The 16,127-nt window shown below is 42.6% G+C and overlaps 1 protein-coding gene across 1 annotated transcript; it reads right to left on the reverse strand.

Annotated features, from left to right (window-relative positions):
• Positions 1–632: 632 nt before the first annotated feature.
• Positions 633–14,154, reverse strand: esr1 (estrogen receptor 1). Its single transcript, XM_028953617.1, has 8 exons — positions 13,647–14,154; positions 9,719–9,942; positions 9,243–9,359; positions 8,566–8,889; positions 7,218–7,356; positions 4,068–4,201; positions 1,289–1,472; positions 633–1,161 (listed from the first exon to the last, which is right to left on the reverse strand). Exons 1-8 carry the CDS (start codon positions 14,111–14,113, stop codon positions 963–965), a joined length of 1,788 nt encoding a protein of 595 aa, XP_028809450.1. The 5' UTR covers positions 14,114–14,154; the 3' UTR covers positions 633–962.
• Positions 14,155–16,127: the final 1,973 nt, after the last annotated feature.

The raw sequence follows: 16,127 nt of genomic DNA on the forward strand, positions 1-16,127 counted from the left end.
TGCCGTTTATAAAATAATTATTAGATAATTTGTTCTAGCTATCTAACAAGTTAAGTGCTTGCTTTCACAAATAGTAGAAAATAATTGGTACAGAATATGATAATATTGATACCCCTCTTTACTTTGCCTACTTTATTTGAGGCAAAAGAATGACCCACGTATTCAAAGTTGAAGAAATTGTTCTTTATTTCTGTAGCAGTGCATATAAACATAGATAACAAAGAAGGTCAATTCTGTACCATTTACATGATACCAATTATTTTATTATAGCATTCTTCACTTCACAAACACAAGCCGTAGTAACACGAAGCCGGCAATTTAACGACTGATGGATCCGACATCAGAAATTAACAGTAAAAGCTAGTCGCCGGTTCAACACCCAAAACAGTACCAGACAAAAATAAATACCCTGTACAGTTTTAGGCAGTTCTTTTAAAAACACTAACCAAATTCGACCGCAATCCTTAGAATGCTTAATCAAATGAAATCAAGTCTCCATGTCACTTTTTTAATAATTCTATTATTTTACATACGTTTAAAATACATTATTTTATTAAAAGCAAAATATGTGATATTTGCTATGGATGTGCAACATTTTTAATGTGCAACACAATTGAACCATTGAGTAACAAACTCTGCAGGGAAAAGCATTCATGACCAAATTATGAGCAATTAGCAATGTTCATTATTTAAAAGAGGCTAAATCAAATCCCATGGGAGTGCACAGTATGAATATGATACTAGATAAACATCCATGTCTGATCTTAATCATTGTTATTTTTACAGAAATGGTGACTTTGGAATGTCTGGGGGGAAAAAACTGCCAACGTGATTTCTTGTCATCCAGTAAATAAAATTCGACTTTTGTTCTGGCAGGATTATACAAGGCATGAAATCCACTTTCCAAGTTATACCGCTACCAAATGGACATGGATGGGTTCCACGACTTGTTCCAGCTGGTTTTACGAGTCAGGCACAGGGCTTGGTGCAGAGTCGGTGGACAGGTTTGATGTGGATGTAGGGTGCGCTCTCTCGCCCGGTGACCAAGCTTGTCTGCCGGGGGTGTGGAGCCGATGAGCATCCAGCATTTCCAGCAGCAAGTCGTACAGCGGCACTTTGTTCTTGCATTTCACGCTGTAAAGGTGTTCCATTCCTTTGTTGCTACGGGAGGTCAGCGATAATAACCAAAATTCAGCAGGATTGATGGATTGAGGATTGATGGATCTCATGGATTGAGGAATGTCTAGCGCTTATTTTAATAGCCGAAAGAAAAGTGATGTTTCCTGACCTCATGTGCCGGATGTGCGAGAGCAGCAGCAGGAGCTGTGCCTGCCGGCGTGACTGCATCTGTGCCGAGATCCCTGATACGCTGATGAAGTGGATGAGGGCATCTGTGATGTTGTCCAGCATGCGCTGCACATTGTTGCTGTCCCGCAGCGGCACAACATGGCTGGAGCAGAATGAGAAGGCACCTGTGGGGAAATTCGCATCCCCAACACAGCATCCTTACTAATTCAGCTAGTGACTGTCATCAAGATCACACATGCAAAGTGCAGGTATGTAACAGGAACAATGAGTTAAAACATAACTTCATGTAGCATCTGCCAAGATGGACTCCAAAAGTCCATATTACTTGCCACTTCCTGTTGGCACAGGAATTAAGTGCATGACATTTTTTGTAATACACTGTGGGACCTGCCAATTAGCCATTGCTCTCCAAATGAACAAGGTGGTTTTGGTAAGCTCCTCGCCAACTCTACAGAGTTTTCTACTATCGATATGGCATAGAGTCCTTCAAATGTGGTCCACTAATGCAAAGTCGGCTGATGTGTAAACATTTTAAATGTAAATTGTGGGTTCCTTACAAAAAAAAAGATTGCATTTAAATGTATATACAGTACCGGCCAATGTTTGGACACACCTTCTCATTCAATGTGTTTCCTTTATTTTCATGACCATCTACATTGGTAGATTCTCACTGAAGGCATCAAAACTACAGGGAGTGCAGAATTATTAGGCAAATTAGTATTTTGTCCACATTATCCTCTTCATGCATGTTGTCTTACTCCAAGCTGTATAGGCTCGAAAGCCTACTACCAATTAAGCATATTAGGTGATGTGCATCTCTGTAATGAGAAGGGGTGTGGTCTAATGACATCAACACCCTATATCAGGTGTGCATAATTATTAGGCAACTTCCTTTCCTTTGGCAAAATGGGTCAAAAGAAGGACTTGACAGGCTCAGAAAAGTCAAAAATAGTGAGATATCTTGCAGAGAGATGCAGCACTCTTAAAATTGCAAAGCTTCTGAAGCGTGATCATCGAACAATCAAGCGTTTCATTCAAAATAGTCAACAGGGTCGCAAGAAGCGTGTGGAAAAACAAAGGTGCAAAATAACTGCCCCTGAACTGAGAAAAGTCAAGCGTGCAGCTGCCAAGATGCCACTTGCCACCAGTTTGGCCATATTTCAGAGCTGCAACATCACTGGAGTGCCCAAAAGCACAAGGTGTGCAATACTCAGAGACATGGCCAAGGTAAGAAAGGCTGAAAGACGACCACCACTGAACAAGACACACAAGCTGAAACATCAAGAAATATCTCAAGACTGATTTTTCTAAGGTTTTATGGACTGATGAAATGAGAGTGAGTCTTGATGGGCCCGTAGATGGGCCCGTGGCTGAATTGGTAAAGGGCAGAGAGCTCCAGTGCGACTCAGACGCCAGCAAGGTGGAGGTGGAGTACTGGTTTGGGCTGGTATCATCAAAGATGAGCTTGTGGGGCCTTTTTGCGTTGAGGATGGAGTCAAGCTCAACTCCCAGTCCTACTGCCAGTTTCTGGTACAGGAAGAAGTCTGCATCCTTCAAGAAAAACATGATTTTCATGCAGGACAATGCTCCATCACACGCGTCCAAGTACTCCACAGCGTGGCTGGCAAGAAAGGGTATAAAAGAAGAAAAACTAATGACATCCTTGTTCACCTGATCTGAACGCCATTGAGAACCTGTGGTCCATCATCAAATGTGAGATTTACAAGGAGGGAAAACAGTACACCTCTCTGAACAGTGTCTAGGGGGGCTGTGGTTGCTGCTGCTCGCAATGTTGATGGTGAACAGATCAAAACACTGACAGAATCCATGGATGGCAGGCTTTTGAGTGTCCTTGCAAAGAAAGGTGGCTATATTGGTCGCTGATTTGTTTTTGAATGTCAGAAATGTATATTTGTGAATGTGGAGATGTTATATTGGTTTCACTGGTATATTTGTTTTTTGTTAAGTTGTCTAATAATTATGCACAGTAATAGTCACCTGCACACACAGATATCCCCCTAAAATAGCTAAAAATAAAAACAAACTAAAAACTACTTCCAAAAACATTCAGCTTTGATATTTATGAGTTTTTGGGTTCATTGAGATGGTTGTTGTTCAATAATAAAATTATTCCTCAAAAATACAACTTGCACTCCCTGTATGAATGAACACATGTGGAGTTATGTACTTAACAAAAAGTGGAGACCTGACCTCCACAGTCACCGGACCTGAACCCAATCGAGATGGTTTGGGGTGAGCTGGACCACAGAGTGAAGGCAAAGGGGCCAACAAGTGCTAAACACCTCTGGGAACTCCTTCAAGACTGTTGGAAAACCATTTCAGGTGACGACCTCTTGAAGCTCATCGAGAGAATGCCAAGAGTGTGCAAAGCAGTAATCAGAGCAAAGGGCGGCTATTTTGAAGAAACTAGAATATAAAACATGTTTTCAGTTACTTTTTTGTTAAGTACATAACTCCACATGTGTTCATTCACAGTTGTGCTCACTGATGTCTTCAGTGAGAATCTACCAACGTAAATGGTCATGAAAATAAAGAAAACACATGAATGAGGTGTGTCCAAACTTTTGGCCTGTTCTGTATATTTAGTCGATTTGTGATGCTAATACAGGCTAGACTGAAGGCCTCTATAAGAGAAGGATCAATAAACCAAACTGAAACACACCCTAAGCAGCTAAAGACAATCTTTGGAATTCTTAAAAAGGCACCTGAATGGGTCTCACATTCCAGAGAAAACGTACCAGAGTTGAGAAGTATGATGGCCTTGAGGCACACAAACTCCTCCGACTTCAGTTTCAGCGCTCGAAAGCGTGACACCGTGGCCAGTAGCATGTCAAAGATTTCAGCCATGCCCTCAACGCACTCACCCTCGCTCCTGCGGAGGGAACACAATTATGTCAATTGATCATCGTCGAAAAAGCAAATTTACAGTGTGGCGGTGTTTGTACGTCTGTGGTCAGTTTTTTGCTTTTTCTACCAAAAAAACTTTTTTTTTCCAGTCTCTTTCTCCCTGGGAGAAGGATCCTGGCTTGGAGCCCACTGTTTACTTCCAGCAGGAGGGTACAGGCAGTACCTGTAAATTGCGTCTACCCTCGCCTCCCTCTGACACTCTCCTGCCTCCGCTCTCTTAAGGCTGATGGTTTTGATTAAATTCACTCCTCCCAGCTTGGGAAATGATGGAGAGCCTCGGAAGCCAATTCAGGCCCTGTTCCCTCAGGGGCCACCGAAATTAGCTCCCACCTGTGACATGGCCTTTCTGAAAGAGCACTGACGCTCCTCGGCAAATAGCAGGCTTTATTCTAATCAACTTTTTTTTTTTAATAATTACTTTGTCCTATTTCAAGAGAATATTTTTTATGAAAGATGAAAAGTATATAAAGTCTTCTGTTATCTTATTACAGTTGCATAAATGAACAGCAGAGATCAACAAAAAAAAGTGTTGTAATCTGAATTTGAATGAGCATAGGCAAAAGCCATTTACATTCATGGTGCATCCGTGTTCACAGCTTTTCCCACATTTTGTTTTGTTGCAGCCTTATTCCAAAATGGAATAAGACTGGAATGAGGTTCTGGCAAATTTATTAAAAATAAAAACTGACAGAAGCACATGTACATAAGCAAACCACAGCCTTTGCTGTGAAGCTCAAAATTGAGCTCAGGTGCCTCCTGTTTCCCCTGATCCTCCTGAGATGTTTCTGCATCTTAATTGGAGTCCACCTGGGGAAAAAAGTTTATTGGACCTGATTTGGAAAGGAACACGCCTGTCTATATAAGGTCCTACAGTTCATGTCAAAGCGCATGATGTCAAATTAATTGTCTGTAGACCTCCGAGACAGGATTGTCTTGAGGCACAAATATGGGGAAGGTTACAGAAAAGTTCAGTTCTGCTGCTTTAAAGTTTCCAATGAGCACAGTGGCCTCTGTCATCAAGTGGTAGAAGTTAGAAGGGTCTTAGTCAGGGAGGTGACCAAGAACCAGGTGGTCATTCTGTCAGGGCTCCAGATGTCCTCTGTGGACAGAGGAGAAGCTTCTAGAAAGACAATCATCTCTGTAGTAATCCACCAGTCAGGCCTGTATGGAAGAGTGGCCAGACGGAAGCCACTTCTTAGTAAAAAGCACATGGCAGCCTGCCTGTAGTTTGCCAAAAGGCACCTGAATGACTCTCAGACCATGAGAAGTAGAATTCTCTAGTTTGATGAGACAAAGATTGAACTCTTTGGTGTGAATATCAGTCATCACGTTTGGAGGAAACCAGGCACCGCTCAACACCAGGCCATTACCATGCCTACAGGGAAGCATGGTGGTGGCAGCATCATGCTGTGGGGAACTGGGAGACTAGTCAGGATAGAGGGAAAGATGACTGCAGCAATGTACAGAGACATCCTGCACCTGCTCCAGAGGGCGACCGTTCATCTTTCAGCAGGACAACAGCCCTATGCACACAGCCAAGATGTCAAAGGAGTGTCTTCAGGACAACTCTGTGAATGTCCTTGAGTGGCTCAGCCAGAGGCCAGACTTGAATCAAATTGAACATCTCTGGAGATCTAAAAATGGCTGCACCAACGCTTCCCATTCAACCTGATGGAGCTAGAAAGGTGCTGCTAAGAGGAATGGGTGAAACTGGACAAGGATCGTGTACCAAGCTTGTGACATCACATTCAAAGACTTGAGGCTGTATTTTCTGCCAAAGGTTAATCAACAAAGAATTGAGCAAAGGCTGTGAAAACTTATGTACATGGGATTTCTCTGCTTTTTTTATTTTTAATAAATTTGCCAAAACCTCAAGTAAACTTGACATGGTCATTATGGGGTGCTGTGTGTAGAATTCTGAGGAAAATCAATTTTCGAATAAGGCTGTAACATAACAAAATCTGATGCTCTGTGAATTCTTTATGGATGCACTGTACATTTAAGGCATTTATCAGACACCCTTATCCAGAGTAACTTACAATCAGTAGTTACAGGTACAGTCCCCCTGGAGACACTTAGGGTTAAGTTTCTTGCTCAGGGACACAATGGTAGTAAGTGGCTTTTGAACCTGTGATCTGTGGTCAGACATGGTTGTGTATCTCAAAAGGGTCAAATTAATGGCCTACATCAAGCAAAGAAAAGCAACAAAGGAGATTGCTAAACTTATTAATATTGGATTATGATCGGTCCAGTGAATTGAATGGTTGCGACAGGACATTGCTTAAACGTTGGATTAAGTAAAATAGTCGGAAATGGACAGCATAAATCATATTAAGCTCGGTTTAATAGCGAAAGTAAAAGCACTTTCACACACAATGCAATGAGAACCTAGAGAACTGGGACTAAACATCTGTGTGGACACTTGTTAGTGAGGCTTGTCAGAAAAAGAGTCTTTAATTTGCTAGGTAGGACAAGAAGGTTTCTAGGAAGGTTGGACTCTCGATCAATGATCCTGTTCCAGAGGGATGGGCACATCAGCATAAGGGAGCCCCATTGTACAAGCCTGAGGCTGTGTTAGGATCCGGAGCGGCTTCAGCAGCTTTACTTTACAGTTTGCTGACTTCCTGACTATAAGAACCAGTCACGTTATTTTAAAATAGGAATTCTGGGGTTCACCAGGAACTGATTGGGAACAGCATGAAATGTGATTTTCACATATCGGTCAACTTGTTAAACTTAGGGAGATTTTTACACAGTGTTAACTCTCCCATCCTCAACACAGAATAAATAGTACATCTATGAATGTTGTGACATTGCAAACGTTTATCTAACTAATGACATGGAAATGAATAAATGCTGTAATCAAAGCCAAAGTGGGCCAAACTTACTTCTTCACTTTGGGAGTAGTACATCAGCAAATACAGAGTAGTTAGCTCCAGTCCTACTCCAAAGGAACAACCTTGTTTAGAACTGCTAATTACCTGTCCAAGATAAGGTCCTGGGCAAAGATGAGTTTCCCAGGGCTGTGGATAGACCTCCAGATGAGGCCAATCATGAGAACCTCAAGCCAGGAGCTCTCTAGCAACTGGACCTGGTCATGAAGCACAAGGTCCTGGAAGCCTGAAGTTTGTAAAGAAAACTGTGAGATTCCAGCCACCTTTTCTCCATTACCTACATGTCTGACGAATCAAAGGCTACCATTTAGGATACTCCAAAAATAGTTAGTGAGGATTCATTTACATTTACAATACAAAACTGCTCCAGCTCCTTCATGTTGGTTGGATGACTTTCACTTGAGAACAGCAAACCTGACCACAGATTCTCAATTGGATTAAGGTCTGAACTTTGACATTTATATGTTTCCTCTTAAACCACTGGAGGGTGTCTTTAGCAGTATGCTTTGGGTCATTGTCCTGCTGGAAGGTGGACCTCTGTCTAAGTCTCAAATCACAGATAGACTGACACAGGTTTTACTCAAGAATATCCATGTATTTAGGAATATCCTTCCTTCGACTCAGACCAGTTTCCCTCTCCCTGCTGCTGTGAAACATCCCCACAGCATGATGCTGCCACCACCATGTTTCACTGTGGTGATTGTGTTCTTGGGGTGATGGGATGTGTTGTGTTTTGCGCCAAACATTGGCTTTCCTTGGTTACCAAGAAAATAGATTTTACTCTCATCTCACTGGAGCACCTCCCTTCATACACTTGGGGAGTCACCCACATGCCTTTTGGCAAACTCAAGACGTGCCTCCTTATTTTTAACACTGAGTAATGGCTTTTTTCTGACCACTCTTCCATAAAGCCCAGCTATTCTGGAGTGTACGTTGTATTGTGGTCCTATGGCAGGTACTCCAGTCTTTATAGCAAAGTCTTTATAGCAGACTCTTTTGTCAAGCTACAAAAATATATTGTATGTAGCATTGTGAAAACGTTTCGATCAAATACAACTGATCATTGTCCAGTTGGGCAATGTCCTATTTACAACCCTGAAGATGACTATAGTAATTTTATTCTAGCTACGAGCCAGGTCTCCCAGCCTGGACTGCTGCCATGAAGTTCTGCCATGCAGACTCTGTCGCCACGGACACAGAAAGACCAAGGTAGTTAAGCAAGGCTGTTGTCTAGGATACAAGGCGTGCGTAGTGAGATACATGCATAAAGTTAGAAGACATGTAAAGACTCAGGACTAAATAAACAAACAAAAAAAAAAACGTACAAAGTGATAAAATTTAGATCTATTTATTTTAGAGTATTATATAAAAGCAATTACTGGGGAGGAATAATACTATAAGTTTTTATTTGTAGTAATGTATAGATTTACTACACCTGGAACTTTTTTGGCCCAGGCGATCATGTGGACCAGCTCCTTGTCAGCCATACTGGTGAGTAAGGTCATCATTGTGACCTCGGTGTAAGGCCGGCTGTGCTTCTGCCGTGAACACAGGGTTGGGGGCTCCGCTCCCAGCAGGATGTGGAGCACCTGATCAGGGGACACGCTTAGCCCGCCGCAGTTCCTCCTCCCATCCTCTTGGAGCGCTGCTCTAATCTCATCATTCGTCTGAAGCTCACTGGTGGCTCGCTCCCGCTCTCGAGGTAGATTTCGGCGTTTCTCATACCTCAGGGCCCTGCTGCCACGCTCTTTACGGAAGCCTGTTAAAAAACAGGGAACGGCTCTTCTTTCAAAATTACATGACTAAGACTAATTAGTAATTAGTAATTTAAAGCCAGCTTCACAAAGTGCTTGCTTTCTTAGCAAGTTAGCAAAGACTTTCAGTGAATTTTCAGTTTCATACCATACAGTGTGTATATTGGATGGTAATTACAGAGAATCATGCAGAATTCTTTCAATTTCAATTGCAAAGCAGAACTTTCAAACTTTACAATACATTTCTACCACATGTGTGTCTGTATATACACAAACACACACACGTTATATTAATTCTGTAAAAAAATGTAACATTTAAATGTGACATAGCAGAAACTAGTAGAAAGGCTGTTCTTACCTCCTTTCATCATGCCAACCTCATAGCACTTTCTCAGTCGGCACGCCTGGCAGCTTTTTCTGCGGTTTCGGTCAATCGTGCACTGATTGGTTGCTGGGCACATGTAGTCATTGTGACCTATGGTTGGACAGAGAGCAAGAGAGAGTGAGAATGTTCTATCCATCTTATTTCCAGCAGGGCTCCACACATTAACGGGATAAGGAACATTCTGTTCTTGAATAACAAGCAAATGACAATTGCAAGCCTCAAACGCCAGCCAGAATGCCACGTTCTCTGCATTTTTCATATTGTTTCAGGGTGTCAATAACTATCATAGACATCAGAATACATAAGGATAAATCCATATTTCACTGAAAAAAAGCAACTACAATCAGTTCATTACTATGACTATTGCTTTTATTTTATTCATTTTGTTTTACTGTCAGTAAGCATAGGCATTCTGTTTGGAGTGGAAGAGTTAATGTTCATCACGCTACCTTGAATGCTTCTTTTGAAGAATGCTTTGCATCCCTCACAGGACCACACCCCGTAGTGGTACCCTGAGGCGTAGTCACTGCAAACTGCACAGTAGCGGGTCTCCTTCACCATATCTAAAGCTCCTGACTGCCCTGCAGTCAAAGGCTCCTGCCTGTCGGCGGGGCTGCAGAGATTCTCGTGAGACCCCACAGCAGCTTCCTGATTGACGGGCATAGCTGACCTACTGGAAAATGAAAGGTAGCAAGTTAAGGCACCAAATCTGCAGCCCAGCATGAGGAACAAAGACAAAGCTTGCAACAGACATGTTGACCGATGTCTCATCTGGAGCCAGTTAATTTTTGAATGTTCTGTAATTGTTGGCCGAACACCAAGGAATAACAGGTTTTATGGACATCTTTATTTCTGTGCTGCTGGTCGCAGCCAACACCCGTTCTGAAACGTTTCACTGAATAAGATTAACCCATTAACCAACATCTGAGCCTTGTTAAGGAAGGGTTGGAGGGAAAACAGGACTCAACTTCCTTTGTTCATAAACTTTGGTACACGGGGTACCCAGAGTGTGAGGTTTGCAGTCTAGTCTTTATTCTTCATATCTACAGTGCTGAACAGTGTAGTTCCCTCACATGGGTGTTTGCAGTGTTGACAGTGGATGACAGTCAATAATTAATTATTCATATTAAGAATTAGATTTTCTCCTGTGTAAACTAGTTAAACTGTTTTAAATGCTGGTCATAGTGTCAGTACTTGGACAGATGATACTCATTGTGACAAGTTTGAGAATCACTTGAGAGCCACAATAACCCTAAAAAAAGGTTTAAAAATAAGAAACATTTGCACTTTTGTGGTTTTACGTGACTGAAAATGAGGTTGTGGTGTCTTCCCGATCATTTACAGATACAAGCAGTCGTAAAAATGTGTTAAAGGAATTCTTACTCCATAAATACACAATTTAAGAAAACTACAACCTCAACGTTCGTGCATATTTTACCCATCGGAGTCGTAAAAAACCCAACTTGAGCATTTTAATCCTTGTTAGCTGAAATCTGATGGGTTTATTGCAGAGCCTATAAGCGGCCACGAGGCGTCCAGGTGCAGCGCGAAGGCGGGAAGGAGTGTGAGGCCATCAGCCAATCACAGTCGAGGTCCACGCCCCAAACCTCATGACGTCAGAGCCGCGGACGCGACAGCGAAGTAACACGCCGGCGCGCATCAGCGATGCCCACGAACGTCGCAGGAGCAGCGCTTTCTCAGAAAGTTGTTGTTCTGTGAAGATACGCACCAGCTTCTGAAGGGGGAGCCGTAGGCCGGTTTATTAATAAACAGCGCGTTTATTGCGCGTTTTATAGCGATATGTTTCAAGCAGTGGTAATGTTGCACGTAACATAGTTGCTTGCGCTGCACTTGTCCATGATCCAGCGCTGGTTGTCTGCGTCACGCCGGCGCATGTATGACGCGCTCTTATACGGAAGTAGGTGAGGTGGCGTCACAAGGAAAAGGGCTGCCAACTTTTCCAAAAACCCTGGAGTGAGATTTTGGGGTTAATGTGGCCGGGGGACGTAATAGTGTCACTACAATTACGGCCCTTATCTGGAGTAGTGACTGGGACAGTCCCCCCTGGAGACGCTCAGGGTTAAGGGTATTACCCATGGTAGTACGTGTGGTTCGAACCTGGGACTGGTTCATTGGCGAGGGGGTTACCCTACATCTTACAATACATGACTCCCTGGGCGCCTGTCATGGCTGCAGACTGCTCACCAAGGCTGATGGGTTCTGATGGGTCAAAAGCTCACAATGACAATCACTTCACTTCAAATTAGCAGAACATTTACATAAACAGCAAACAAATGAATTTCTAAATCAAGAAACCACATTAGAACAGTGTTTGCTACAGAATTTCTAGGTTTTGTGCAACTAATGAATGATTAAGTCAGTATTATTAAAAAGCACCGGTAGGACCCACTATGCCACATACAGGCCAACAAGCAATTAAGCTTGTTTTGGGGAGATCCTGCTGCGCCTTTACCTGCTGGTTGTGTTCTATGGGGACATGCCCATGTTAGTGTGTGTCGACCCCCGTTTTTTCTCTAACTGGGGTATTTGTGTGCTGACACAGCTTTGTTATCTGCTGTTTACCGGGAGTGCTATGTCTAAAAGGAGATCATGGCCTATAGGCAGGTTTAGACATTGACATTTGCAGCATTTATCAGACGCCCTTATCCAGAGCGACTGACAATCAGTAGTTGCGGGGACAGTCCCCCCCTGGAGGCTCTTAGGGTTAAGTGTCTTGCTCAGGGACACAATGGAGGTAAGTGGGATTTGAACCTGGGTCTTCTGGTTCATAGGCGAGTGTGTTACCCACTAGGCTACTACCACCCCCACAGACCGCACAGCCAAGATCACTGTCTCTTTTGTTGCACAGTGTTGACCATGTCCTCTTACAGACTGTAGCCTGATACACATTTATTTTTAAAAATGAACGCTAAACAACCCGATTGTCACATTGTGGGACTATGATTAGCTCACAGAAACAAATTCACAATTAACTTGTTTCAAACAACAACTCGCCTATGAACCAGAAGACCCAGGTTCAAATCCCACAACTACCACTGTGTCTCTGAACAAGAAACTTAACCCTAAGTGTCTCCAGGGGGGGACTGTCCCTGTAACTTCTGATTGTAAGTCACTCTGGATAAGGGGGTCTGATAAATGCTGTAAATGTAAAATGTAAATGTTTTTTTTTTCCTGCCACCTAAATTAAAGTGAAATGATTGTCATTGTGATACACAGCACAGCACACGGTGCACACAATGAAATGTGTCCTCTGCTTTTAACCATCACCCTTGGTGAGCAGTGGGCAGCCATGACAGGCGCCCAGGGAGCAGTGTGTGGGGACGGTGCTTTGCTCAGTGGCACCTCAGTGGCTCGGGATTCGAACCAGCAACCTTCTGATTATGGGGCCATTGGTCCCTGTTGGTCATTGTGAATATTTTTGCGTATTGATAAAATTCCTACACTCTGACCGATGGGAATCCCAAGAACATTTCCCACAGCCCCACCTTGTCATTAAAGTGTCGCTATAGAGAAATTATAACTCTTATTTTTACTCTCCATGGCCAGTTGAACTTTATGCATATTGTGTTGTTTATAATCCATAGACTGTTTATTGAAAAATATCTGGATTTTATAGTGCTTTTTTATTGTACTGTTTTTTTTTATATAGGATATGTTGTATTGTGTTGCTTGAGAGAAACAACTGGCCAGAACCAAATTCCTTTTGTGTGATAACAAACGCCATTATGAGTTGAATTGTCCCTTTCAGTTAGATTTGGATTTTTTCATTTATTAACGACTAATTACATGAATTACATTATATTTAAGAAGCAGATGTCTATGAAAAATCCAGAAAATTAAAGGCACGCTACTGTTTTCTGATGACCCGACGTTCTTGAGATTTTGTAAATGTTTGTTCTAATCGTGTTCTGGTACACAGTGACAAACACTAAGAGCAAAATGCAGCCAGCAGGAGCCTTTCTGCCATTTCCCTTCATTAACCCTACTTGTAAAACGGGGTATTTCACAACGCATCACCTCCCCATGATTTTTAACATATTACAGTGACAAGAAGATTAAACTACGATGGTTCCATTTTCCCCATATGATGTGAAGAAAGCAAAGTGTTCTTCACCGGGTTTTGATTTACTGTTCTCATCTCAAGGACTAAAATGGGGATTTAGGAAACAAAGCTCAGCAAACAGTCACTAAAATAAGGGCAGGGGAACAGATAAGAGAGCTGAAGATCATTTATTGTATAATCGGAGTAAAAAATTAGTAAGAAATTCACAATTAAGATCATTTGTTACGCAGACACCGTTGCACCCTATTTGAAATATTTAATATCTCTAAAACAAACGTAACCGGGCTGCTCACCTGTAGGCAGTGTTGCTCTCCAGGTAGAAGGGCACCTGCTGGGAGGCATGGTATGCAGGATGGTAGTGAAATGGGGACAGCTGGGGGCTGGAAGGCACAAACACCAGAGGGCTGGAGGGACCACTGGCCTGGTGGCTGGTCTCAGCAGACAGGCCGTGGGAGTCTGGAGGGGCTGGGTAGTACCCCACGGCCGGGGGCCCGCTCGGGGAGGTGCTGTACACGGGAGCTGGGGCCGGGGTGCTGTAGTCATATCCCTCATCCAGGTAGTCTGGGTTGGTCGAGATGCCCCCACCCGTGCCTGTCCTCAAACACTCCTCTTCTGGGTACATGCTTGCCGCGGCGCTGCAATGGGGTGAGGGTCCCGTGGAGGAGGTGCCGTGTCCCTCCACAACTCCGTCTCTCTGGGCAACCCGTCGTCTGGGCGGCACGTGGGTCGTCTCGGCCGCAGACGTCTGCTTCCCGTGCATCACAGTGGAGACAGACAGATAACCAGCATTATTTACTCCAGTGCCAGGGCCAGTACTGATAGAAAAAGTCTTTTCTCCTTTTTTTTTTTTCCCTCCTCCCTCAATCATTTCCGCCCAGCGGCTCTGCCCACCGCCCCCCTTCTTAGGAAGAACACTCCTCCTACCTCACGGCCCTCATTTTCAATAGTCCGCATGCAGTTTTTCACACACTTGTGCATTTGGTTGGGGGGGTGACTCTCTCACACCACTCCAACTGTTCTATTTCACTCTTACAGACGCAAACTTACCAAACCAACCAAAACACGGTAGATCCCTGAGTATGATTAGGGATCATGCTGAAAAAGTAAGGAAGTGAGAACCGGAGACATTTGCAAACATTTAAAAAAAGTAGCATGCAAATATGAATAATGGATATAAATGTAAATAATAAATGAAAAATTTCAATACAGGGGCATAAATTATATTTTGTTAAAAATAGAATTTATATATACACACACACACACACACATATATATATATATTTTTTTACATATATAAAAAGCAAGCTTACCAAACCCTTTCAGTTCCCCTCATTCTCTCTGTGTCCTTGCTGTCGTTTGTGAGAAGAGAAGCTCTCACTCTTTTTGTGCCTCTGTCTCTCTGCGCTTTCTACCATCCTGGCAGGTGTTCTTCATGAAAAGCTATCACAACAGCACGGTCCAAAAAAAAAAAGGAAAAAAGGGAGATAAACAAATTAAAGACAAGACTGGATCGATATAGATGCTGTATCTGGGGAGGTCACAGTAACCAGGTAAACAAAAGTGGGAGGTCAAAAAAAAAAAAAATCCCCTCCTGCCAAATCTGTCCAAGCAAAAGGAAACCATGAAATGCACATCTGAGTCACTGCTTATTTTAGAGTACCTGGAATATGATTACAGTGGAAATTATATATAGGAAATAGATTTTTCGAAGACATTTTGAATGAAAAAAATGTATAAAATGAATTATTTGCCGATTGTTCAGATGGGAGCAATAACCAATTTCTGTTTTATATGTACACATTTCTCTGACTTTTTGATGTCTGTGTGTGAAAAAGAATCAAAATATGACAAACCAACTCCAGTACTGACTGGTGACAAGAGCAATTAAAAACGGGAAGTCTGTAACTATAGAGGTCACTATTAACAGTAGCACGGGTCAATGGACCCACATTATGTTGAAGCCTGCATATGTTTCAATGTTTTGTTTTTGAAATACACAAAATCTGTGCACCTTTCAGAGAATTTTCACCTGATTAGAGCTGCTGAGGTCTGGCAACCTAAAATGCATTTAAATTGTAAGTATTAAATAACAGGACACTAGAATAATTCTGCAACATTTTGCCCTGGAATCAAAGTACAAAGATAAAGAGGGAGGGAGGGAGAGAAACCAGATTGACCAAAACTCCAGTACTGACTGGCGGAAATAAAAAATTTAATGTAAAAAGTAAAAGCCAGTATAAACTCCAAGAAATGTCAACAAAGTCAACCACGTTTCAATCTTTTTGAAATTCAAAGCTAAATGGCCGTATGAGAATGTTTTTCTGAAGACTTTCTCAGTCAGGTTAGGTTCACCACACTTTGGTGTATTGTGTAATCAGGAACAAATCATGTCAGAGTGGCCACAACATTAAAAACCTCTGGCAGGTGAAGTGAAGAAGACCGAGTACGTGGTTACAGGGGCAGCTGTCAAGAGGTGGATGTAAGCGATGCAAGAAAAATGGTCAGGTTTCAGAATCCGAGTACTTCTGACAATGACCAAACTGTGAAGCGTGATATCTTGGTCAGAACGACTTCACAACAGCAGATCTTGTGTAATGTTCCCTAAACGCAATGGTTCGTACCTAAAGAAAGGGATGTTGTTGAGCTGGCGACAAACTCATTTGGGAAGTGAAGGATGTTCTATGGAGGAGAGGTGTGCCCACGGAGGCTGCTGTAAAAGCATTCACGATTCACATTCTGCTTATAAAGTCCAATAACACAAACGGCTAATAGGG

Source organism: Denticeps clupeoides, chromosome 14 (genome assembly GCF_900700375.1).
Source record: "Denticeps clupeoides chromosome 14, fDenClu1.1, whole genome shotgun sequence".
Classification (NCBI taxonomy): domain Eukaryota; kingdom Metazoa; phylum Chordata; class Actinopteri; order Clupeiformes; family Denticipitidae; genus Denticeps; species Denticeps clupeoides.

What these genes read in the sequence shown, in the direction of transcription:
- esr1 (XM_028953617.1), bottom strand. Translation starts at nt 14,113, where the DNA reads ATGCACGGGAAGCAGACGTCTGCGGCCGAGACGACCCACGTGCCGCCC. An exon ending in CATCATACTTCTCAACTCTG is followed by an intron (nt 1,473 to 4,067) that starts GTACGTTTTCTC and finishes ATTTCCCCACAG; the next exon opens with GTGCCTTCTCATTCTGCTCC. An exon ending in TCGCACATCCGGCACATGAG is followed by an intron (nt 1,162 to 1,288) that starts GTCAGGAAACAT and finishes GACCTCCCGTAG; the next exon opens with CAACAAAGGAATGGAACACC.